The sequence below is a fragment of the Microcaecilia unicolor genome, chromosome 1, assembly GCF_901765095.1.
Source record: "Microcaecilia unicolor chromosome 1, aMicUni1.1, whole genome shotgun sequence".
Classification (NCBI taxonomy): domain Eukaryota; kingdom Metazoa; phylum Chordata; class Amphibia; order Gymnophiona; family Siphonopidae; genus Microcaecilia; species Microcaecilia unicolor.
In genome coordinates this window covers 652,895,389-652,919,428 of record NC_044031.1, presented here as the reverse complement: position 1 = coordinate 652,919,428, position 24,040 = coordinate 652,895,389, and the positions used below count along the sequence as shown (strand labels likewise).

Genomic DNA, 24,040 nt, shown 5'->3' with positions numbered 1-24,040 from the left:
TCGACGTCGACATCGGTGTCTACGGCCGGATCTTCGGTACCGATGTCGACGAAATCGGCACCGACCCCAGGAGTACAGGTACCGTTGGCCTACCGGCGGGGGTGAGCGGCCGCGCGGGCAATCGGCCCCGGCCACTCCCTCTACCCAGGGCCATCAGGACTGAACCCTGTCAGACCCGATCCCTCGAGGCCGGGGGGGGGGGGGGGTTCTACCTCCTCTTCATCTCTGCCGCCGAGCGCCGATGACGGGCACCGAAAGAAGACTAAAAAGCACTGTCATCGGTCGCCCACGGCGCACGGGACTACCAACTCCAGCGCCTCCAGAGATGATGCGACGCCGAGGAAGCGGCAGTGCCGAGAGGAGCGTTCCCCCTCGGTCGAAGAAGTGTCGCTGCGTCAGTCCATGGGTGCTTCGGTACCGTCTCCTGGACCCGAGCAGCTTCCGGCACCGACACCCACTCCGGGCCCCCTGCCTTTCCCGACAGCGGGCCTTGACGAGTGCCTCCGAGCCATCCTTCCAGGGATTCTGGAAGGGCTGATGCGCCAGGCTTTGCCGGCACCGGGGGTGCTTGTGCCCCGGCGCCGTTGATGGAGGCGCCGGCGTGCTCTAGCCCGATGCCGAGGCCTCTGACGCCGCTTGCGGCACCGGTGTCGACCGCCACACAAGTGGAGTCAACGTCGATGGAGGGAGCTTCATCCCCGCCGGCGCGGGAGTCCACCGTTCGACGCCATCATCGAGGACATGGTTCCTCGCAGTTGAGACACCAAGGAAGAGGCCTCGTGGGGGGAGGAGGAGGACCCCAGATATTTTTCCTCAGAGGAATCTGAGGGCCTTCCCTCCGACCCCACTCCTTCACTGGAGAGGAAGCTCTCGCCCCCTGAGAGCCTCTCCTTTGCCTCCTTCGTCAGGGACATGTCTATTTGCATTCCCTTCCCCATGGTCTCTGTGGATGAGCCGAGGGGCTGAGATGCTCGAGGTCCTCGACTATCCATCACCACCTAGAGAGTCTTCCACGGTGCCGTTGCACAATGTCCTCAAAGAGACATTGCTTCGGAACTGGCTGAAGCCATTATCTAACCCCACCATCCCCAAGAAAGCGGAGTCCCAATACAGGATCCACTCTGACCCAGAGTTGATGCGGCCCCAATTGCCTCATGACTCGGCGGTCGTGGACTCTGCTCTCAAGAGAGCACGGAGTTCGAGGGATACCACCTCAGCGCCCCCGGGGCGGGAGTTTTGCACTCTGGACTCGTTTGGGAGGAAGGCCTACCAATCTTCCATGCTCATGACCCGCATCCAGTCATACCAGCTCTACACGAGCATTCACATGCGGAACAATGTGAAGCAACTGGCGGACCTGGTCGATAAGCTCCCTCCGGAGCAGTCCAGGCCTTTTCAGGAGGTGGTCAGGCAGCTGAAGGCGTGCAGAAAGTTCCTGTCCAAGGGTATCTGACACCTGTGATGTGGCATCTCGAGCTGCGGCCCAAGGTATAGTGATGTGCAGACTCTCCTGGCTGCGTGCCTCTGACCTGGACAACCGCACCCAGCAACGACTGACGGATGTCCCTTGCCGGGGGGATAACATCTTTGGCGAGAAGGTCGAGCAGTTGGTGGACCAACTACACCAGCAGGAAACCGCTCTCGACAAGCGCTCCCACCGGGCGCCTTCAGCATCCACCTCAGCAGGTGGACGTTTTTCCCAGGCCAGGCAGGCTGCGCCCTACGCCTACAACAAGCGTAGGTACACCCAGCCGGCCCGAAGGCCTCCTCAGGCACAGGGACAGTCCCAGCGCGCTCGTTCCCGTCAACGGCTGCGCCCAAGCAGCCCCCTGCGCCTCCACAGCAAAAGCCGGGGATGGGCTTTTGACTGGATCAATGGGAACATAGCCGCCATCAAAGTGTCCGTACCAGACGACCTGCCGGTCGGGGGGAGGTTGAAAGTTTTTTCAGCAAAGGTGGCCTCTGATAACCTCCGACCAGTGGGTTCTCCAAATAGTGCGTTGTGGATACACCCTAAATTTGGCCTCCACTCCACCAAATTGCCCACCGGGAGCCCAATCCTTCAGCTCCCATCACAAGCAGGTACTTGCAGAGGAACTCTCCGCCCTTCTCAGCGCCAATGCGGTCGAGCCCGTACCACCCGGGCAGGAAGGGCAGGGATTCTATTCCAGGTACTTGCTTGTGGAAAAGAAAACAGGGGGGGGGGGATGCGCCCCATCTTAGACCTGAGAGGCCTGAACAAATACCTGGTCAAAGAAAAGTTCAGGATGCTTTCCTTGGGCACCTTTCTACCAATGATTCAGAAAGACGATTGGCTATGTTCCCTGGATTTAAAGGACGCTTACACTCACATCCCGATACTGCCAGCCCACAGGCAGTATCTCAGATTCCGCCTGGGGACACGGCACTTTCAGTATTGTGTGCTGCCCTTTGGGCTCGCCTCTGCCCCACGGGTGTTCACAAAGTGCCTCGTGGTGGTCGCGGCGTATCTACGCAAGCTGGGAGTGCACGTGTTCCCATATCTCGACGATTGGCTGGTCAAGAACACCTCAGAGGCAGGGGCTCTCCGGTCCATGCAGTGCACTATTCACCTCCTGGAGCTGCTGGGGTTTGTGATAAATTACCCAAAGTCCCATCTCCAGCCACTCCAATCTCTGGAATTCATAGGAGCTCTGCTGAATTCACAGACGGCTCAGGCCTTTCTTCCCGAAGCGAGAGCCCACAGCCTCCTGTCCCTTGCTTCCCAAACCAGAGTGTCTCAGCAGGTCACAGCTCGGCAGATGTTGAGACTCCTGGGTCATATGGCCTCTACAGTTCATGTGACTCCCATGGCTCGTCTTCACATGAGATCTGCTCAATGGACCCTAGCTTCCCAGTGGTGGCAAGCCACCGGGAATCTAGATGATGTCATCCGCCTGTCCCTCAGTTGCCGCAATTCGCTGCTCTGGTGGACACTTCGGACCAATTTGACCCTGGGACGTCCATTCCAAATTCCGCAGCCCACGAAGGTGCTGATGGATGCATCTCGCCTAGGGTGGGGAGCTCATGTCGATGGGCTTCACACCCAGGGACTGTGGTCCCTCCAGGAACAGGATCTTCAGATCAACCTCCTGGAGCTCCGAGCGATCTGGAACGCACTGAAGGCCTTCAGAGATCGGCTGTCCTACCAAATTATCCAAATTCAGACAGACAATCAGGTTGCAATGTATTACATCAACAAGCAGGGGGACACCGGATCTCGCCCCCTGTGTCAGGAAGCCGTTGGGATGTGGCGTTGGGCTTGCCAGTTCGGCATGCTTCTCCAAGCCACATACCTAGCAGGCGTAAACAACAGTCTGGCCGACAGACTGAGCAGAGTCATGCAACTGCACGAGTGGTCGCTCCATTCCAGAGTGGTACGCAAGATCTTCCGAGAGTGGGGCACTCCCTCGGTGGACCTTTTCGCCTCTCAGACCAACCACAAGCTGCCTCTGTTCTGTTCCAGGCTACAGGCACATGGCAGACTGGCGTTGGATGTCTTTCTCCTCCATTGGGGGACCGGCCTCCTGTATGCTTATCCTCCCATACCTTTGGTGGGGAAGACCTTACTGAAGCTCAAGCAAGACCATGGCACCATGATTCTGATAGCGCCTTTTTGGCCCCGTCAGATCTGGTTCCCTCTACTTCTGGAATTGTCCTCCGAAGAACCGTGGAGATTGGAGTGTTTTCCGACTCTTATTTCGCAGATCGACGGAGCGCTTCTGCACCCCAACCTTCAGTCTCTGGCTCTCACGGCCTGGATGTTGAGGGCGTAGATTTTGCTTCGTTGGGCTTGTCTGAGGGTGTCTCCCGGGTCTTGCTTTCCTCTAGAAAGGATTCCACTAAAAAGAGTTACTTTTTCAAGTGGAGGAGGTTTGTCGTCTGGTGTGAGAGCAAGGCCCTAGAACCTCGTTCTTGCCCTGCACAGAACCTGCTTGAATACCTTCTGCACTTATCAGAGTCTGGTCTCAAGACCAACTCAGTAAGGAACCACCTTAGTGCGATTAGTGCTTACCATCATCGTGTAGAGGGTAAAGCCATCTCTGGAGAGCCTTTAGTAGTTCGATTCATGAGAGGCTTGCTTTTGTCAAGGCCCTCTGTCAAGCCCCCTGCAGTGTCATGGGATCTCAACGTCGTCCTCACCCAGCTGATGAAACCTCCTTTTGAGCCACTGAATTCATGCCATCTGAAGTACTTGACCTGGAAGGTCATTTTCTTGGTGGCAGTTACTTCAGCTCGTAGAGTCAGTGAGCTGCAGGCCCTGGTAGCTCATGCTCCGTATACCAAATTTCATCATAACAGAGTAGTCCTCTGCACTCACCCTAAGTTTCTGCCAAAGGTGGTGTCGGAGTTCCATCTTAACCAGTCAATTGTCTTGCCAACATTCTTTCCCAGACCACATACCCGCCCTGCTGAACGTCAGTTGCACACATTGGACTGCAAGCGAGCGTTGGCCTTCTATCTGGAGCGGACACAGTCCCACAGACAGTCCGCCCAATTGTTTGTTTCTTTCGACCCCAATAGGAAAGGGGTCGCTGTCGGGAAACGCACCATCTCCAATTGGCTAGCAGATTGCACTTCCTTCATTTATGCCCAGGCTGGGTTGGCTCTTGAGGGTCATGTCATGGCTCATAGTGTTAGAGCCATGGCAGCGTCAGTGGCCCACTTGAAGTCAGCCACTATTGAAGAGATTTGCAAGGCTGCGACGTGGTCATCTGTCCACACATTCACATCACATTACTGCCTCCAGCAGGATACCCAACGCGACAGTCGGTTCGGGCAGTCGGTGCTGCAGAATCTGTTTGGGGTTTGAATCCAACTCCACCCTCCAGGACCCGAATTTATTCTGGTCAGGCTGCTCTCTCAGTTAGTTGTTCTTCGTAGGTCAATTTCTGTTATGCCCTCGCCGTTGTGAGGTTCAATTGACCTGGGTTCTTGTTTTGAGTGAGCCTGAGAGCTAGGGATACCCCAGTCGTGAGAACAAGTAGCCTGCTTGTCCTCGGAGAAAGCGAATGATACATACCTGTAGCAGGTGTTCTCCGAGGACAGCAGGCTGATTGTTCTCACCTACCCTCCCTCCTCCCCTTTGGAGTTGCGTTTTTCCTCATTCCTTTGCTTGTCATTCAACTGAGCGGGAACGGTCGCGCATGGGCGGGAAGACGGCCGCGCATGCGCGGTGGGCGTGCCCTGCATGCGGGACCGCCCGCGAAGTTTTGTTCCGGTTGGTGGGGGCCGCCAAGGACGTCAACCCAGTCGTGAGAACAATCAGCCTGCTGTCCTCGGAGAACACCTGCTACAGGTATGTATCATTCACTTTTCCAAATATGAGTCTGGCTGCCGTGTTTTGGGCTGTTTGGAGTTTCTTAATAATTTGTGCTTTGCATCCGGCATAGATGGAATTGCATTAATCCACTTGGCTCAACACCATTGACTGCACCAAACTGCGGAATACCTCCCTCGGGAAGAAAGGTTTTATCCTTTTGAGTTTCCACATTGCGTGGAACATTTTCTTTGTTACATTTTTCACATGGCAATCTAGTGTGAGATTTCGGTCAATAGTGACTCCCAGAAGTTTCAAGGTGTCCGAAATAGGAAGAGTTTTTAATTTGGGGTATTTATGTTGGTGTGATGGATCTTGTTATATTTCGATGAAAGGATAATGTATTGTGTCTTCTCTGCATTAAGCTTCAGTTGGAATGCATCCGCCCATAAGGTCATTATTTGGAAGCTGAGATTGATTTTGTTTGTGATTTCTGTGAGATTATTTTTAAACGGGACGTAGATCGTAACATCGTCTGCATAGATGTATGGGTTGAGGCCTTGATGTGATAGTGATTTGGCCAGTGGAGTCATCATTAAGTTGAAGAGAGATGGTGAAAGCGGCGATCCCTGAGGCACTCCACATTTAGGTTTCCATGGTGATGATGTAATCGACTTTGAAATCACTTGATATGTTCTTGCGGTTAGGAAGCCATTAATCCAATTTAGTACATTACCTCCAATACCAAAATAGGATGTTCAATAGAATATTATAGTTGACCATGTTACACGCACTGGACATGTCAAATTGTAAAAGGAGAACATTGTTGCCCTCTGCAATTATTTGTTTAAATTTAGTTAACAGTGTTATTAGCACTGTTTCAGTGCTATGACTGGTTCGGAATCCTGATTGAGATGCATGTAATATTGAAAAATTGTTTAAGTAATCGGTAAGTTGTGTATTGCATGTCAAGTCTCTGATGCAAGCATCCTTGTGGTAGTACTAGTTTAGTCTTTTGTTTGTGTGACCTCTTTCTCTTATTCTGAATTTTAGCAGTGGAATTGTGGACAGGGATTAAGAAGGGACCTCCACGCAAACTGAAGTTTCCAGAGCCCATTCAGGTTGTCAGTATTTTAAGAGAGAATATGTAAGAGCCTAGGTCTTAATGATATTTAAGAAAGGTGAGTACAGTGATACTGCAGAGTTTGAGAAGTTACATTGGGTTTTATGCAGTATTTTAACAAATCTGTTATCCAGAGCATGCTGTCCACTGGTGATGTTTTATTAATATTCTGTATGGGAACAATAGCACACCAGCAGCATTTGTAGCTTGTTTTCATTGCGTTGGAATAGGTGGCAGGCTTTCTTTAAATTGTTTCCTAACCACCACCATGCAATGAAGACAGTTTTTATTTTTTTTAGTTTTTGACATTTGTGAAATAGAGTGTGTACTACATTTCACAAATGTCAAAAACTTTAAAAAAAAATAATAAAAACTGTCTTCATTGCATGGTGGTGGTTAGGAAACAATTTAAAGAAAGCCTGCCACCTATTCCAACGCAATGAAAACAAGCTACAAATTGCTGGTGTGCTATTGTTCCCATACAGAATATTATTAATATTATTAATAGAATATTTTTAATAGAAATAAATGTGATGACATCAGGGAGGTTTGTCAGATATACCGGATGGTCAGATAATTATCTGACCATCCGGCATATCTGACAAACCTCCCTGATGTCATCACATTTATTTCTATTAAAAATCTTTGTTTTGGAGGAACAGTTTTTGAAAACCGGGAACTGTTTATGCATTGATGGATTTTCGCAGTGTTTTCTGTGTTATCTGACAACAGGTTGGTCCCATTTACGTTGGATAGTCGAGACTGTACTGTAAAACCAGTGCTTGATCACTTGTAGGAAATTTTATGCTAAGATAATTATAATGAAATAAACTTATAATCAAGTCCATAACATTGTGGGGAGAAGCACATAAGCGTTGCCATACTGGAACAGACTGAAGAAGGTTCATCAAGCCCAGAAAAATTGATAAATACAATACTCAAGCAAACAAAGCAAACTAGTAGCGTGTATCACTCTAATTTATATAGCAGACTTTAAACTGCTGCTGTCTCGACAGCTGAGAAAGTTAAATACATCTTTTTGAACCAACTTCAACACTTTTCTGGATATTTTAGGGAAAAAAGTGCCCCCAGTTAGAGAACGCCGGGTCTAAGCAATAAGATACTTTTCCTTGTTTCCTGGGTTTCTCTTGTTGGGTCAGGAAAAATCCTGATCTGGGATCCCAGATAAGAAATTTCTCTTTGAAAACAAGACAACTTTTTCAATGTCAAAATACTAGAGCAGCAGTTTTGAAACTTTGTGCCGCGGCACCCTGGTGCACTGCAGCAAACTCTCTCGGGTGCCACAGCAAATCCTGACCTCCCTCCTGCCACCACCTGAACTGCAGACATCAGCGGTGGCAAAACAATTTTTAAAAAAAGCAAGCACAGGGCTGCAGGAGCTTTCAAGCATGTGCAGTCAGTTCTGCCGGTCCTCTTGCCCCGACAACAGCAGGGGCAGAGGACCAGCAGAGCCGACAGCGTATGCTTGAAGGCTGCTGTGACCCCGTGTTTACCTTTTTTTTTGTGTGTGTTTTTTGTCACGGCCACAGGGAACACAGCAGACAGCCTTCGGGACTCAGGTTTGCTGCCTAGGAGATGGGATGAAGTCAAAAGGTTGAAGCCAATAAGTCAATCTCTGTTTCCCCTTCCCATTCAAAATAAAGCAAGCCAACCTATAAGCTGCTGCATCCACGTTATCATTCTTTATTGTTGGTAGCATTTTTTATTTAATCTTGCTTATATTTTCAAACATGCTGGCTTGTGCAGCATACAGATGTACACAGAGAACGTATAATAAAAAGTTTGGTAAACACTGTACTAGAGGAAGGCCATCTTAGGAAAATAGAGGCTGGAAGTTAAATGTCAAAAGTGGCCCTGGATTGGCTGGCAAGGCTGTAGATGCAGCATTCACAGCCCCTAGAGGAGGTGGTCTTGTGGCCAAATCTAGTAGGAGCCCAGCACATGGCCCCTGTTGATTAGACTAGCTCCTCCCTGTTTACTAAGCTGCGCACTAATGCCGACACAACCGCATGGCTTAGTACAGGTGGATAAGGGCATGGATTGGGTGTATGGAGGAATATAAAATAAGGCAGTGAAGAATCCTTGAATAGTTATAAATTGGTTCCAGTTTTGCTGGAAGTACAAAAGAGCTGCAGGAAAGTGTTATCACATTTCTCTGAGGACAAGCAGGCCTCTATATTCTCACAAGTGGGTGACACTGATCCGTGTCACCTGGTCCGGCATTTTGCGAAAGCTAAAAAATGAGCTTTGTGGAGCGTGAGCGCCTTCCCACCTGTTGCACAAATGCGGTCCCCTCGATTCCCTTTTTTTTCCACTTGAGAAGAAGGTGCTGTTTTTGTCTTCTCACACGTCCAGTCGAAGCACTTTCTTTTTTGTGCCTTCCGGCTGTTTTTTTGTTGGTTTCTTTTTGGCTCTTGTAGGAATCATTTTTCTACCCTTCCCTTATTTTTTTACTACATTTTGCCCGGTTTTAAGTTTTCTTAGTTTTTTGTCATCGGGCCGGTTTTAGGCCCTGACTTCGGCCGGGTTCTTTCTTTGGGTTTTTCTCCGTGCCTTGCCTCCTTTTTTCAGGCACCATTGAGTCGTTTGATTTAACCGGTGAAGTTTTCCTGTCCATGTCTACAAAGATTCGCAGTGGCTTCAAGCACTGTACCCGGTGAAATCGGACTATCTCAGGGAAGGGCACCCATTCTTGGTGTCTGCAGTGCCTTGGGCCCGACCATAGCCCTGCTCATTGTGTTCTCTGTCTTCGTATGAAGAAGAGGACCCTGCTTTCCTGAGAGGCTCAACAAGAGAAGATTTTTGGAGCCAAGTCTGGTTCCTCGGCATCAAAGTCGGAGGCGTCGAGCATCGCACTGGTATCAGGAGCGTCGGTAAGTAGGGCTGCTTCGAGACCCTTAGACACTGGGAGCAGTGAGGCATCAAGTGGGTCTCCACCTGTCTCGAGGCCTCCCTTCTGTTCAGGGCCCCCGGGACCGTCCATCGTCAGACCCGACCCCAAGGCAACATAAGGATTCGACGTTGTCCTCGTTGGCACCGAGGAGCCTTGGTGAAACACTTCAGGCGAAGGCCAAGAAGCATTATCATCGGTCACCCTTGATACATGGTGTTGTGAGCTTCAGGGCGTCGAAGGATTCAGCACCCAGGAAGCGTTGGCGCTGGGAGGATCGTTCTCACTCCACATAGGAGGTGCCGATGCAACTCTCCAAGCAGCCAAGATCCTATTCCCGCGTCAACCCTAGCAGTTCTGCAACCTGTGCCTCAAACTGGCAGCCCATCTTTTCCCGGTGTCTGCCCTCGATGAGCGCATCCGGGCCTTGCTTCCAGAGCTGCTGGATGGCTTCATGCAGCGGTGTGCATCAGTATCAGGGGTGCTTGTGCCTGCCATACATCCCATTGCGGCCCCGCCTGGCCCTCAGCCTGTGGCACCCCGAAGCCGGCACCCTCTCGTCGGTGGAGGAAGCTTTGCCGGAGTCAAGAGAGGAGCTGACTTCTTGACGCCGCTCTCAAGGGCATGGTTCCTCAGCATTGAGGCAGGTTTGGCCTCTGCAATCCCATAGAGAGATACTGTCCGACGCCGAGGAAGAGCGCTCATGGGATTCAGAGGAGGATCCCAGATACTTCTCAGATGAGTCTTATGGGATCCCCTCTGAACCCCTCCCCTCCAGCTGAAAGACAGGCTCTCTGGTGGAGACTTTCATTTCCATCTTTTGTTAAGCAAATGGTTGAGGGCTTAAATACAAGCAAGCATACGCCATCACCTTCTCGTATAGAAGCACACAGCTATGGAATGCGCTACCCCCAACCTTAAAAACCATGGACAATCTAAGTAACTTTCGCAAATCCTTGAAGACACATCTCTTCAACAGAGCCTACAAAAAGACCCTCTAAAAACACAAATCACTACACAACCCACCCACACAACCAATTACACCTCCTACATCACCCTACTCAACACCCTCTTCTCTTTCTCTAAATATTTTCGTCCTACCACCGACTATATCTACTATTCCCTCATGAATATGTCATAATAACACTCTGTAAGCCACATTGAGCCTGCAAACAGGTGGGATAATGTGGAGTACAAATGTAATAAATAAATAAATTCCATTTCCTTTGGAAGTAGAGGATGAGCCCAGGGCAAAGATGTGTAGTCCAGAACCTCGAGCATCTCCTCCTGAGGAGGCTGTGATTGCCGTCTCCACAAGGTACTCAAGTCCTCGTCAGGAACTGGGAATCCCCTCTATCGGTCCCTGTCGTGCCCAAGAAGATTGACATCCAGTATCGGATCCACAGTGAACTTGGTTTTGTTAGGCCTCAGTTACCTCACAATTCCATGATGGTGGAGTCTGCTCTCAAAAGAGAAGCTAGAACGCTTGATTTTTGGGGGAGGACGATGTGCCAGGTTTCAATGCTCATCTTCTGCATACAATGCTACCAGCTCTTCACGAGCATCTACCTGCGAAACTTGGTGAGACAGCTGATGAAAATGGTCGATGCGCTCCCTCCAGAACACGCCAAGCATTTTCACCAATTGGTCAAGCAGCAGAAGGTGAATTGAAAATTCTTGGCCAGGGGCACTTACGACACTTTTGATGTGGCGTCCAGGATCTCTGCTCAAAGTATAGGAATGTGCAGACTCTCATGGCTGCGTATTTCTGACTTGGAATATTCTGTTCAGCAGGGATTGGCGGATGCCCCTTGCCGGGGGGATAACCTTTTTGAAGAGAAGGTTGAGGAGGTCGCTGACCAAATCAAGATACACACCGATATTATTTCTACTCTCTCTCACCGGGCGCCTTCTGCATTCACCTCCTCAGCTAGAACTTTTGGCAAGCCCAGCAACAGTTCTACTACTATCCTAGGCATAGGTACAATCCTGTGGCTCACCAGCCTACTCAGACTCAGCCCCAGGGCGCTCGTTCATGTCAACAGCGTGCGCCTAAGACCCCTGCTGCTCCTCAGGCAAAGCAGGGGACGGGCTTTTGACTGGCTCCAGCAGAGCATAGCCGCAGTAAAAGTATCCAACCCAGACGACTTGCCGGTCGAGGGAGGTTAAAATGTTTTCACCAAAGGTGGCCTCTTATAACTTCCGACCAGTGGGTTCTTCGTATAGTCCTCCTCGGGTATGCCTTCAATTGGAATCTCAAACCTCCAAATTGCCCACTGAGAGCTCATTCATTCAGCTCTCAGCACAGGCAAGTACTTGCAGAGGAACTCTTCGCCCTTCTGAAGGCAAGTGCAGTCGAACCTGTTCCACTAGGGGAGGAAGGGCAGGGATTCTTTTCCAGGTACTTCCTTGTGCAGAAGAAAACGGGGGGAGGGGGGGATATGTCCCATCCTAGACCTAAGGGCCCTGAACAAATTCCTAGTCTGAGAAAAGTTCAGGATTGTTTTCGTGGGCACCCTTCTCTCAATATTTCAGAAAGACAATTGGCTATGCTCTCTGGACTTAAACTTTGTTTATTTGGGTCATCCACTTAATTGGAAAAAGTACTGGAGTCCCAATGTGTTCCTATTATCCAGAATCTACTGTCTTGGGTTCCTCTTTGTCCCTGGGAAGTACCCTGCCAATAAAAAGTGGTTAAAGGTGGTATGGTGAGTTGTAAAAGTTTTTCTTTATGCACAGTGAGGATTGCTACAGCCAGACTGATGGTGACATTGGGGAAGGAGCCAAGTCAAGATCCACTTCCAAAACTCTGGAAACATTTGGAGACATTGCAAATTTTTCTCTCTCCTCACGGTTCTCTTTTTATCATCTGCAGTTGTGATCAGTCAGGGCAAGCTACATTCAGTCAGTCACTTTATAAAGAGCCTTTTGCTAAATGGACATTAAATTCAATTGTTAGGGAGTGTGTTGATCCAAGATGGCGACACGCATCTGGTACACGCTGAGCCTCTCCTCATTGTTCTCAGTGTCCGCGATGCCGAAGCATAGGGGAAAGTCGGTGGTTGGAGCCTCACTGTGACCGCCCCCGCATGTCTTCGGTTCCATGGAGTCCTTTGTGGTGAGGCCAGGAAACCCAGTTCGGTCGAGAGGAAACCTGCTTGAGACACCTGGAGAGAGTAGAGATCGAGTGGCGTCTCCTGGGCTGGAAGTCACCTTGAGCCCCGATGGTAGAGCTCCCCCCTCACAGCCGCTAATCAGCAGTTCCATGCAGGGAAGCATGGAGGAGACCTGACGCCGAGAGGCCCTTAACCAGCCAGCATCGGACAAGGGGGTGACAGTTTTTACGGACCCACAGCTTGATGCAGTGGGAATTTCAGCTAATGTGAGCGCTCCAGTTGCAGCAGACAGTGAGCAAGAAGTAAGTCCTCAGATACAAGACTTGATGCCTTCTTCACAATTTTCTTCTTTTCTGACTAGCAAACCAGCTGAAGTAACCCTTGGACACTCTTTGAGTCCTAATTGTAAACCTGGGTAAAGAGCTATGTCCTCAAGTTTAAAAAAAATTAAAAAATTGTGTCTCAAGATAAAAAGTTGGAAATTGTTGACTGAATTTAAGCAATTAAAGGGACGAATTTAAAAACAGGAGAAAGAAATGGAAAATATACAGAAGATACAGGAAGTTATAATTAAAGATATAACTGATCTCCGTAGGAAGATAGACATTGGGGAACATAAGAACTAATTTACGTTTTTTGAACTTTCCAAAGATTTTTTCTATATCTCCTAGAGAGATGTTAAAACATATTAAAGAAATCTTAGGGGTTTCTGAAGACAATATACGTCCGTTTTCCCAAGTGTATTACTTGCCAGAAAAAAGTAAAAATCTAGAGGGTCAGCAAAAAGGCTTGGTTCAGGATAATTTACCTTTGAATATTTCAGATATTTTGGAGTCCTCGGACACTGAGATTGCCTTATCTTCAACATTGCTTGTAACTATTACCCTTGCACCAGATAAAGGCTGACTGTTGAAATTATTTTTTTTAAATAGGCCAAAAACTTTTCTGGGCTTTAAAGTTCAAATTTTCCCAGACGTAACAAGGGAAACCCAAAAGAAATGTCAACAATTTCTTTTACTTAAACCAGGTGTTCTTCAGATAGGAGCTACATTTTACTTGTGATATTCTTGTAAATGTGTAGTTAGGCATCAAGATGTAAAATATGTTCTTTTTTGAACCTTCCCAACTTGCTCTTTTTCTTGCAGGCAAATGGACCGAGGGGTAAATGGCTCTAATTTAAAAGGGGGTTTTCCTAGTATATCTGAGCTAAATTTCTATTTAAAAAAATTTTCCTCTTATTAGTCTACTATATGTAATCTTGGATCAATAGTTGTGGACTTGAGTTAAGCTACTTTAGTGTTTAAGTAGAAAAATGTAATTATGTTGGATAGCTAAACTTTGCTGTAGGAGATGTTTCTTGGTTGGAAATTGGAAATGTTATTAAATGTAAAAAAAAACCCCAAATTATCAGTTTAATCTAACACAAAAGGGAATGGGACTTGATATACCGCCTTTCTGTGGTTTTTGCAACTGCATTCAAAGCAGTTTACATACAGGTACTTATTTTGTACCTGGGGCAATGGAGGGATAAGTGACTTGCCCAGAGTCTCAAGGAACTGCAGTGGGAATAGAACCCAGTTCCCCAGGATCAAAGTCCACTGCACTAACCACTCGGCTACTCCTCCACAAAGAGATCCTAGTTCAAAAATGTCCATACCTCAACTTGAGAGACTAAGGGAAAGGTTGATATTTCTGCCGTGCTTTCTCAGCTCTGGCACTGGGCTTCACCCTCTAGTGTCATTAGCTCTGCCTACAAATCACCATTGGCTCCAAGTGACGCATTCCCAAAGGCAGAGAAAATGCACAAGGAAGACCCAACTCCAGTTCAGCAGTAGTTCTGAAGGGGCAGAGCTTGTTGCAGTATAGAGCTGAATACCTCTGAGCCGAGTGTAGTGGTAGATAGGCTACTGGATGTCATATCTCCTAGAAATATAAGTATTGCCTTACTGGGGCAGACAAAGTCCATCAAGCCCAGCATCCTGTTTCCAACAGTGGCCAATCCAGGTCACAAGTACCTGACAAGATCCCAAAACAGTACAATACATTTTATGCTGCTTATCTAACTATATAAATGAGAGGTGACCGACTCACACGGAAATGCGCAGTAGAGAGCAGCTGTTCTGCACATGCGCGGCACGTCACAGGTCTCTCCCGACGTCAGCTGATCATAACCGCAACACCTACTACTACTTATCATTTCTGAAGCGCTATACTAAACGTGCACAGCACTATACAGCGACCCTCCTCCCTCCCCTGCTCCACTCCAGCCACCCATGTCCAGTGCCCCTCCTCTCCCCCTGACCCCCCTTCAGCCACCTATGTCCAGCAATTCTCCTCTCTCCCCTGCCCCCCCCCCCTCCAGCCACCCAGGTTGTCCAGCGAATTCTTTGGGGCAGGCACGAAAGAACCCCAGTCTTGCCTGCCCGCTGCCGGCACTCCCCCGCTGCTGGATCGCTCTTCAAAATGGCCGCTGAGACTGGAGGCATACCCTGCACTAAATTATCTTTAGGAATTGCTGCTGCTGAACAGGGTAGTAGCAGACTATGATGGCAGCAGTGGCACCCCACTGTCCCTGACATTGGATGTGGTTCTTCACACTTGCATGTCACAAAATCTAGGTCTGGTGCAGAACCGGTAGTATATACAAGGAATAACGGTGTAGCCGTCTTAAGTGACGTGTGGAAAGACTGAACATCATTTTTTAAAATTAGATACATAAAAATTATAAGGAGCAGTCTCAAGATGGCTCCTAATGGTGTGACCGTCAATCAGCTTACCTGAGGTATTAAAATTAGTTGCACAGATCAGATGCAATATTAAAAAAAAAAACATTCATCAAGGATTTGAAAATGAACTTTCCTCTTTCTGTTCAAATTAAGATTTGATTTTTTTTTCCTGCCTCTGTTGCTCAAGCCATCAAAATGTGTTACAGTAAAATGTATTTAATAAACATTCCTTTTTTCTCCTAAAGGAGATTCAGAGGCTTTATGATATCTGGCATGGTTCAGAATTTAGCAGTGAGAATTAGAACAGCAGATGAGGATGCGGCCTGACATGCAGCTGCTCTACTCCTGCTCTTTCGCTTGTGTTGAACATGGGGGAGGGCCTATGGAAATAAATAGAAAATGGAGCAGTGCATGCTGGAGGCGGATGTGGGGACTCTTAAGCAAGCCTAATGCTGAGCTGCATTGGGTTCTGTGCAGAATTCTGCACAAATTCTACATTGTGTAGAATTCTCCCGAACCTGCCACTTTATTGCCCAGGAGCTGCACTGTACATTTTTGAAATATTTTTATGTATTTTCTTTCCAGGTAGAGCCATCAAATCCCAGATACTGGAGCATTTGTGACGAGAAGCGACTAATGGGCTGTCAGACCCAGTCGTACCTCTGATGCCTTTTGGAGCTCTGGCAGATGAGAAGATGGCCGAGAAGATAAAGCTTGGATCTTACCAAATGCAAAGGGTGCTGGGCAAGAGTCCTTGCTTTTGTTTACTTTTTTTAAAATAAAGGAATAAATAATATTGAGCAGTACATAAGAGGCTTTGTTTTAGGATAGCTGTGTGTTCTGCAGCATTGAGTTCGTGGTGGGGAAACTATAGATGAAAACTGCAAAGCTCCTCACGTCCATTGGATTAATTCCTTGCGACCCTCTAGCTACTTCTTGGGCTTACCTTAAATTTGTATCTAGGGGAGCCTCTGTGGCTATCCATGTTTTCTTGACTTCTGTATTCATGGTTTCTCTTTGGAGCTCACCCCTTTTTTAGAAGAAATATTTTCTGTCAGCTCTTGAGTATTTGCTTGGAGCTTCATGCCTTGACATCTTGCTGTAGGGCATTCCTTTTTTTTTTTTTTTTTTTTTTTCCTTTTCCAGACGCTTGCTGCTTGTATGTGTGTTATAGTAACCAAAAGGGAAAGCAGGTAGTGTATAACTTGTGGAATTTTTACACACATGCAGAGTGGTTGGAATCTCAAAAAGTACAAAATTAATCACTGTGGTCTGCTGTTCATATATGGAAGTGTTTGTCATGTGCATCCCTGTGTGTATGTGTGCAGGTGGGTGAATGTGTGCATTTATATCTATTGGTTCTCTGTGTGCATGCGATTAGGAGAAGGGAGGACTGTTTGAAAGGTGCAGTTCTGTAATACTGTGAATCTGTATGCGCAAGGTACTAGAACTACTTTTCCCATAGGGGGAGTGGCTCCATTTCTTTTCTGTCCCTTACCATCTGTAGAAACTGACTTTTAAAGAATGGACTTAAACTGAATCATGCAAAATCAATTGCTGTTATGTTCCCTTTGCTCCTAGCAACTGTTGCCTAATGCTGTTCACATTCCATTTTATGACTTAGTTAAAGTTGTGGGGATCACTTTTGATAGGCATTTAAATTTTGTTATACATTTTCAGGTTTTACAAATAAATCCTTGTTTTATCCTTACAAAATTGAATAGATATTACATTTTTTAAAATCATGGTCTCCCTTTTTTTATATCGCTCCTTAGTACTGTGTACAAGTAGTAGTACTATGTAAAAGTAAACAAAAAGAAGACCTATATGGTTCTCCAAACAAGTGGCTGAAATAAAATAAAGGCAAAAGAGGCTGTGTTCAAAAAATACAGAAGAAAACAAAGAGGCTCATGGAACAAATTACCGGAATAAACTCAGAAGCGAAGAGGGAAATATGACTAGCAAAAGCAAAAATGGCTAAAGATGTAAAGAGAAAAGCTAGGAATGAAATTGCTAGACTGAAAGATTCTGAGAATAGCCATGTGGAAAGTGATGATGATAAAGTGAATGTGCTAAACAGATACTTCTCTTTTTTTAAAATAGTTTATTGTTAAAACTTTTTAATAAATAAGTAAAATGTACTTGTACAGAAAACCTGTTACAATCAAAATCAATGATGTAATAATGAAAATCCAAGAAAGTAAATAAAACATGGTTGCTGAACCAGCCCACAATAGTAAGGGGGACGAGAGATAATTGAGTTAAGAAAAAACAGCACAATCACTATACACCAGAAAATAAGAAATACACCCTAGAGGTTGACCTAATACATAAATATTCCAGCAAGATGGCTAATATATTCAAGGTTGGGGATCCTCCATCCTAGCTGGAGGAGCCTGTCCAGTAACCACTAATTTATCACTCAAAAACAAAGAATTGAGAAAGTTAAAAAAAAAAAAAAAAAATCTGTGAATGATTCAACACATTTACAAGGAAACCAGAAAAAAAACATGCAGATCTCTCTTATGAATATTCATTGTGGATATCCCAAAAAATTGACAGGCTGGGGTGCCTCCAGGATCAGGTTTGGGAGCCATCCGATTTCCTATCTATTTTCCTTTTGATTTTAAAGGGAGAACAAGGCCAGTGCCAGGCAGACTTCTATGGTCTGTGACCTGAAAATAGCAAGGACAAATCAAGTATACATATCATACCTTCTACTATGAGTTTATCTCGTTGGGCAGATTGGATGGCCCGTACAGGTCTTTATCAGCCGTCATCTACTATGTTACAGTCACATTTAGACTATTGAGGTTTACTGCTTCAGAGCTCAAAACTTCCTCACAGTAGAAGGTTACAGTTAAATCACAGCACATCTGTTAAACTGCTATTCAGAGCTATAAAAAATGTTTGTCTTAACTCCCCTTCTGGCCAAAGAACATTGGCTTCTGATTCCTTTTGGATACCATTTAAGATCTTATTTATTTACTTATTTTGAACTCTTGATATACTGCTAAAAGGCCTACACATAGGCAACTAAGTGGTTTACGTAACTATAAAAAAATATAGAAGGAAAACAAAAAGAAAAAAATCTTGGGATTACCCTTTTTCCTATTTAGGGGAAATGGGACTTGATATACCGCCTTTCTGTGGTATTTTGCAACTACATTCAAAGCGGTTTATATATATACAGGTACTTATTTTGTACTTGGGGCAATGGAGGGTTATGTGACTTGCCCACCATCACAAAAAGCTGCAGTGGGAATTGAACCCAGTTCCCCAGGATCAAAGTCCGCTGCACTAACCACTAGGCTTCTCCTCCACTTGTTTATACTATATATTCCAGCTCATACTCATCACAACATAATTTCCTGGTTATCCCTTCTCATCAGTTATTTTGACTGTACTAAGAATTCCTGTTTTCTGTGTAGTGGCACCAACCTCTTGAACGGTCTACCCCTAGATATCCATCTTGAAACACCTTTGACACGGTTCCGCACAGACGACTGATATGAGTGCCCTTGGCATGGTACTTAAAGTGACTAAGTGGGTTAAGGTAAAATTATGTATAATCATACCTGATAATTTTCTTTCCATTAATCATAGCTGATCAATCCATAGACTGGTGGGTTGTGTCCATCTACCAGCAGGTGGAGATAGAGAGCAAACTTTTGCCTCCCTATATGTGGTCATGTGCTGCCGGAAACTCCTCAGTATGTCGATATCAAAGCTCCATCCGCAGGACTCAGCACTTAGAGAATTACACCCACGAAGGGACACTCTGCCCAGCTCACCACCGCCGAAACGGGGGAGGGGAATTAACCCAGCTCATCCCCACACAAGTGGGGGAGGGGAATCCGTCCAGCTCATCCCCGCGGAGCGGGGGAGGGACACCACACCCGCCGATGCGGGGGGATCTGGCTTATCCTGCAACCGCAACCGCGGGAGGAGCTGACTGACCCTAACACCGCCGAAGCGGGAGGGGTACAAAGCTGCCCTACAGCCGCACGAAGCGGGAGGGAGTGCCGGCAGAATTTTAAGTCTCAATCCAGCCCCGTAAAACGGAGGGGAGAGGAATGCAGCAGCTCACTGTAACACAAACTCGTCTTAACTCTTGAAGAATCTAAGTGAAAAAACTTGAACACGAAGTCTTTCTGAAGTAACTGAAGACTAAACTTGAACCTGAAATGCAACCAGAATAAAAACAGTACAGATATCTGGGAGGGGCTATGGATTGATCAGCTATGATTAATGGAAAGAAAATTATCAGGTATGATTATACATAATTTTACCTTCCATATCATCAAGCTGATCAATCCATAGACTGGTGGGATGTACCGAAGCAGTACTCACCCAGGGCGGGACATTGAAATCCCTGACCTCAACACTGAAGCTCCAAACCGGGCCTCCGCCCGTGCAGCCACAGTCAAACGGTAATGCTTGGAGAATGTATGAGCCGAAGCCCAAGTTGCCGCCTTGCATATCTCTTCCAAGGAGACGGATCCGGCCTCTGCCATCGAGGCCGCCTGAGCTCTCGTGGAGTGAGCCTTCAGCTGGATAGGCGGCACCTTCCCCGCGGCCACATAAGCCGCTGCAATGGCTTCCTTGACCCATCTTGCCACTGTAGGCTTAGCAGCCTGCAGACCCTTACGAGGACCTGCAAACAGGACAAACAGATGATCCGATTTCCGGAAATCATTGGTCACTTCCAAGTATCTGATGATGACTCGTCTCACATCCAGATATTTAAGAGCAGAGTACTCCTCTGGGTAGTCCTCCCTACGAAAGGAAGGGAGACAGAGCTGCTGATTCACATGGAAGCGAGAAACAATCTTGGGCAGGAAGGAAGGCACTGTGCGAATAGTCACTCCTGCCTCAGTGAACTGCAGAAAAGGCTCTCGACATGAGAGTGCCTGGAGCTCGGAAACTCTTCTGGCTGAAGTGATAGCCACCAAAAAGACTGCTTTCAACGTCAGGTCTTTCAGAGATGCCCTCGACAAGGGTTCAAAAGGCGGCTTCTGCAATGCTCTTAGTACCAGGTTGAGATTCCACGCAGGCACCACTGAGTGCAGAGGAGGGCGCAGGTGATTAACTCCCTTGAGAAAGCGCACCACATCTGGCTGCGAAGCCAGGGAAGCACCCTTCAGGCGGCCCCTGAAGCAAGCCAGAGCCGCTACCTGGACTTTAAGGGAACTGAGCGACAGGCCTTTCTCCAGACCTTCTTGCAGGAACGCCAACACTGAAGAAATTGGAGCAGTGAAGGGAGAAAGTGAGCCTGCTTCACACCACGCTGCAAAGATACGCCAAACCCTGGCGTAAGCAGTAGAAGTAGAGCGCTTCCTTGCTCTCAGCATAGTGGCGATGGCCTTGTCTGAGAAGCCCTTCTTCCTCAGACGCTGCCGCTCAATAGCCAGGCCGTAAGACCAAAGGGGGAGGGATCCTCCATCACCACGGGACCCTGATGTAACAGGCCCTGCTCCACTGGCAGCCGCAGAGGATCGTCGACTGAGAGCCTGATCAAGTCCGCATACCAGGGACGCCTGGGCCAATCCGGACTCACCAGGATTACCCTGCCGGGATGCTTTGCCACCCGGTCTAGCACCCTGCCCAACATGGGCCAGGGCGGGAACACATAGAGAAGCTCTTGTGTCGGCCACTGTTGGAGAAGATCATCTACTCCCAGGGATCGAGGGTCCCGTCCTCTGCTGAAAAAGCGCGGCACTTGGCAATTGGCCGATGACGCCATCAGATCTAGGCTCGGCTGGCCCCAGCGCTTCGTGATGTCCAAGAACGCCTGAGCAGATAGCTGCCACTCTCCGGGCTCCAAGGTATGGCGACTGAGAAAGTCCGCCTTGACATTCATGACTCCGGCAATGTGGGCCGCTGAAAGCTGCTCCAGGCTCGCTTCCGCCCACTGGCAAAGATTCATAGCCTCCTTGGCTAGAGGGGCGCTCTTGGTACCTCCCTGGCGGTTGACATAGGCCACAGCCGTGGCATTGTCCGACAGGACCCGTACAGGCTTCAACACCAGTACCGGGATGAACTCCAAAAGCGCCAACCGAATGGCTCTGAGTTCCAGGAGGTTGATAGACCACTTTGCCTCTGCAGGAGACCAGAGCCCCTGCGCTGTCCTTCCCAAGCAGTGGGCTCCCCAGCCCGACAACGAGGCGTCCGTCGTGACGACAATCCACTCTGGGGTCACCAGAGGCATTCCCGCAGACAACTTGTCTGTCTGCATCCACCAGCTCAGCGCCTTGCGCACTGCTGGGTCCAAGGGAAGGCGCACAGCATAATCCTCCGACATCGGAGTCCAGCGCTGCAGCAAAGAGTGTTGAAGTGGTCTCATATGAGCCCTGGCCCAGGGCACAACTTCCATCGTGGCCGTCATAGAGCCCAACAGCTGCACATAGTCCCAAGCCCGAAGGGGAGAGGCTACTAGGAACTGGTTCACCTGAGCCTGAAGTTTGACAATCCGATTGTCTGGCAGGAACACTCTGCCCACTTGGGTGTCGAATCGAACTCCCAGGTACTCCAGGGACTGAGTCGGGCGCAGCTGGCTCTTCTCCCAGTTGATGATCCATCCCAGGGAGCTCAAAAGAGCAACTACCCAGTCCACAGCTTTGCCGCACTCTGCATAAGAGGGGGCTCGGATCAACCAGTCGTCCAGATAAGGATGGACTTGTACCCCTTCCTTTCGTAGGAAGGCCGCGATGACCACCATTACTTTGGAAAAGGTCCGCGGAGCAGTAGCCAACCCGAAAGGGAGGGCTCTGAACTGGAAGTGTCGTCCCAGGACTGCAAAACGCAGAAAGCGTTGATGAGGAGGCCAGATGGGAATATGCAGGTACGCTTCCTTGATGTCCAAGGATGCCAGGAACTCTCCTGCTTTCACTGCCGCTATAACAGAGCGGAGAGTCTCCATGCGAAAGTGCCGCACTTTCAAGGCCCGATTGACCCCTTTGAGGTCGAGGATAGGCCGGACAGAACCTCCTTTCTTTGGTACCACAAAGTAAATGGAGTAACGTCCCTTGCCAAGCTGACTTTCTGGCACCGGAACGACCGCGCCCAGGCGGATCAGATTGTCCAAGGTCTGCTGCACTGCCACAGCTTTGACCGGAGACTTGCAGGGAGAGAGTACAAACCCGTCTTTTAAGGGTCGGCAGAACTCTAGTTTGTAGCCGTCTCTGATGACTTCCAGCACCCACGCGTCTGAAGTTATTGTGGTCCACTCGCCCAGAAACGAGGACAGCCGTCCTCCAATCTGCACTGGGGCGTGGACCAAGACCCCGTCATTGGGTACGAGACCCTGGGGGAGGACCGGAGGGAGCACCTCCGGGACGGCGGTCTCTGCGAAAGGAATGCTGCTTGGGGGAGAAATTCCTCTTGAAGGAAGAGGGGGCAGAGGAACCCGACTTGCCCGGGCGGTACCGACGGGCTTCCTGCAACCGTCCTCTGGAGGTACCAGGACGAGTACTAGCCCGAGCCCTGACCTCTGGTAATTTCTTGCCCTTAGACGTGCCGAGATCGGTCACGATTTTGTCCAGCTCGACCCCAAAGAGCAGCTTGCCTTTAAAAGGCAACCTAGCCAGGCGGGATTTAGAGGTGTGGTCAGCAGACCAATGTTTCAGCCAAAGCCACCGCCGCGCAGAGATTGTCTGAGCCATGCCTTTCGCTGAGGCCCTCAAGACATCATACAGCAAGTCTGCCAAATAGGCTAAGCCCGTTCCAGGGCCGGCCAATCAGCCCTCAAGGAATGATCCGAGGGGGAAGCCCGCTGCACCATAGTCAGGCACGCCCTGGCCACATAGGAGCCGCAAACTGAGGCCTGCAAACTTAAAGCAGCCGCCTCAAAGGACGACCTTAAGGCCGCCTCCAATCTTCTGTCTTGGGCGTCCTTTAGGGCCGTGCCACCTTCCACCGGCAACGCCGTTTTCTTAGTCACCGCAGTGATTAAAGAATCCACGGTAGGCCACAGATAGGCCTCACGTTCACTCACAGCCAAAGGATAGAGGCGGGACATAGCCCTAGCCACTTTAAGGCTCGCTTCTGGGACATCCCATTGAGCCGAAATTAGGGTGTGCATGGCATCATGCACGTGGAAGGTTCTAGGCGGGCGCTTCGTCCCCAGCATAATGGCAGAGCCAACAGGGGCTGAGGGAGAGACGTCCTCCGGAGAGGAAATCTTCAAAGTGTCCATGGCCTGTAACAACAGGTTGGGCAAATCCTCTGGGCTAAAAAGCCGCGCTGCAGAGGGGTCATCCGCTCCATCCGAGCGGGGATCCGTCTCCTCCAAGGAATCTGCAAAGGACCGTTGGGAGATCTCAGACACGCTGCCCTCATCTACATCGGAGGAGACAAATTCCTCCAAGGCCTGGGAATCAACCCGAGGGCGTTTACCTCTGGGAACCTCAACCTCTTTACCAGACGAGGGAGCAGGGGCAGCGTTTTGCATGAGGAAAGCCTGATGCAGCAGCAAAACAAACTCGGGGGAGAAACCCCCCAGACTGTGCACTTCCGCAGCCTGGGCAACAGCCCTAGACGCACCCTCAACCGGCGCTTGCAAGAGCGGGGGAGAGACATGCTGCGCATCCAAAATGGCATCCGGCGCGACACTCCGCGAAGGAGCCGCGCGGGAAGAACGGCGCTTAACTTTAGCCGCTTTTGTGCCGTCGCCCAAATTAAGGGCGTTCATGGCATTAATGTCTCCAACCTCAAGGGCGGCCCACGAAGAAGCCGTCCGAGCTGCGTGGCCGGCCAAGATGGCGGAGGCGAGGAGCGGGGGATGGGCGTTTATGGCGGGAAAAACCGCCACGCCGGAGGAAGGACCGGGACATTCATCGGTCACGAAACTGTCACCCAACAAGGGCGAATCAGGCTGTAAGACCC

General features: G+C 48.9%; 1 protein-coding gene across 1 annotated transcript in view; it reads left to right on the top strand.

Moving 5' to 3' along the window:
- The window catches only part of SELENOH (selenoprotein H), a 38,509-nt gene extending 21,706 nt beyond the window's left edge, over positions 1–16,803 (top strand). The window contains exons 6-7 of the mRNA XM_030186150.1: positions 6,332–6,459; positions 15,740–16,803. Of these exons, the coding sequence (XP_030042010.1) occupies positions 6,332–6,429 (98 nt within the window). The 3' untranslated portion in view covers positions 6,430–6,459; positions 15,740–16,803. The remainder of the gene's footprint in view (positions 1–6,331; positions 6,460–15,739) is intronic.
- Positions 16,804–24,040: the final 7,237 nt, after the last annotated feature.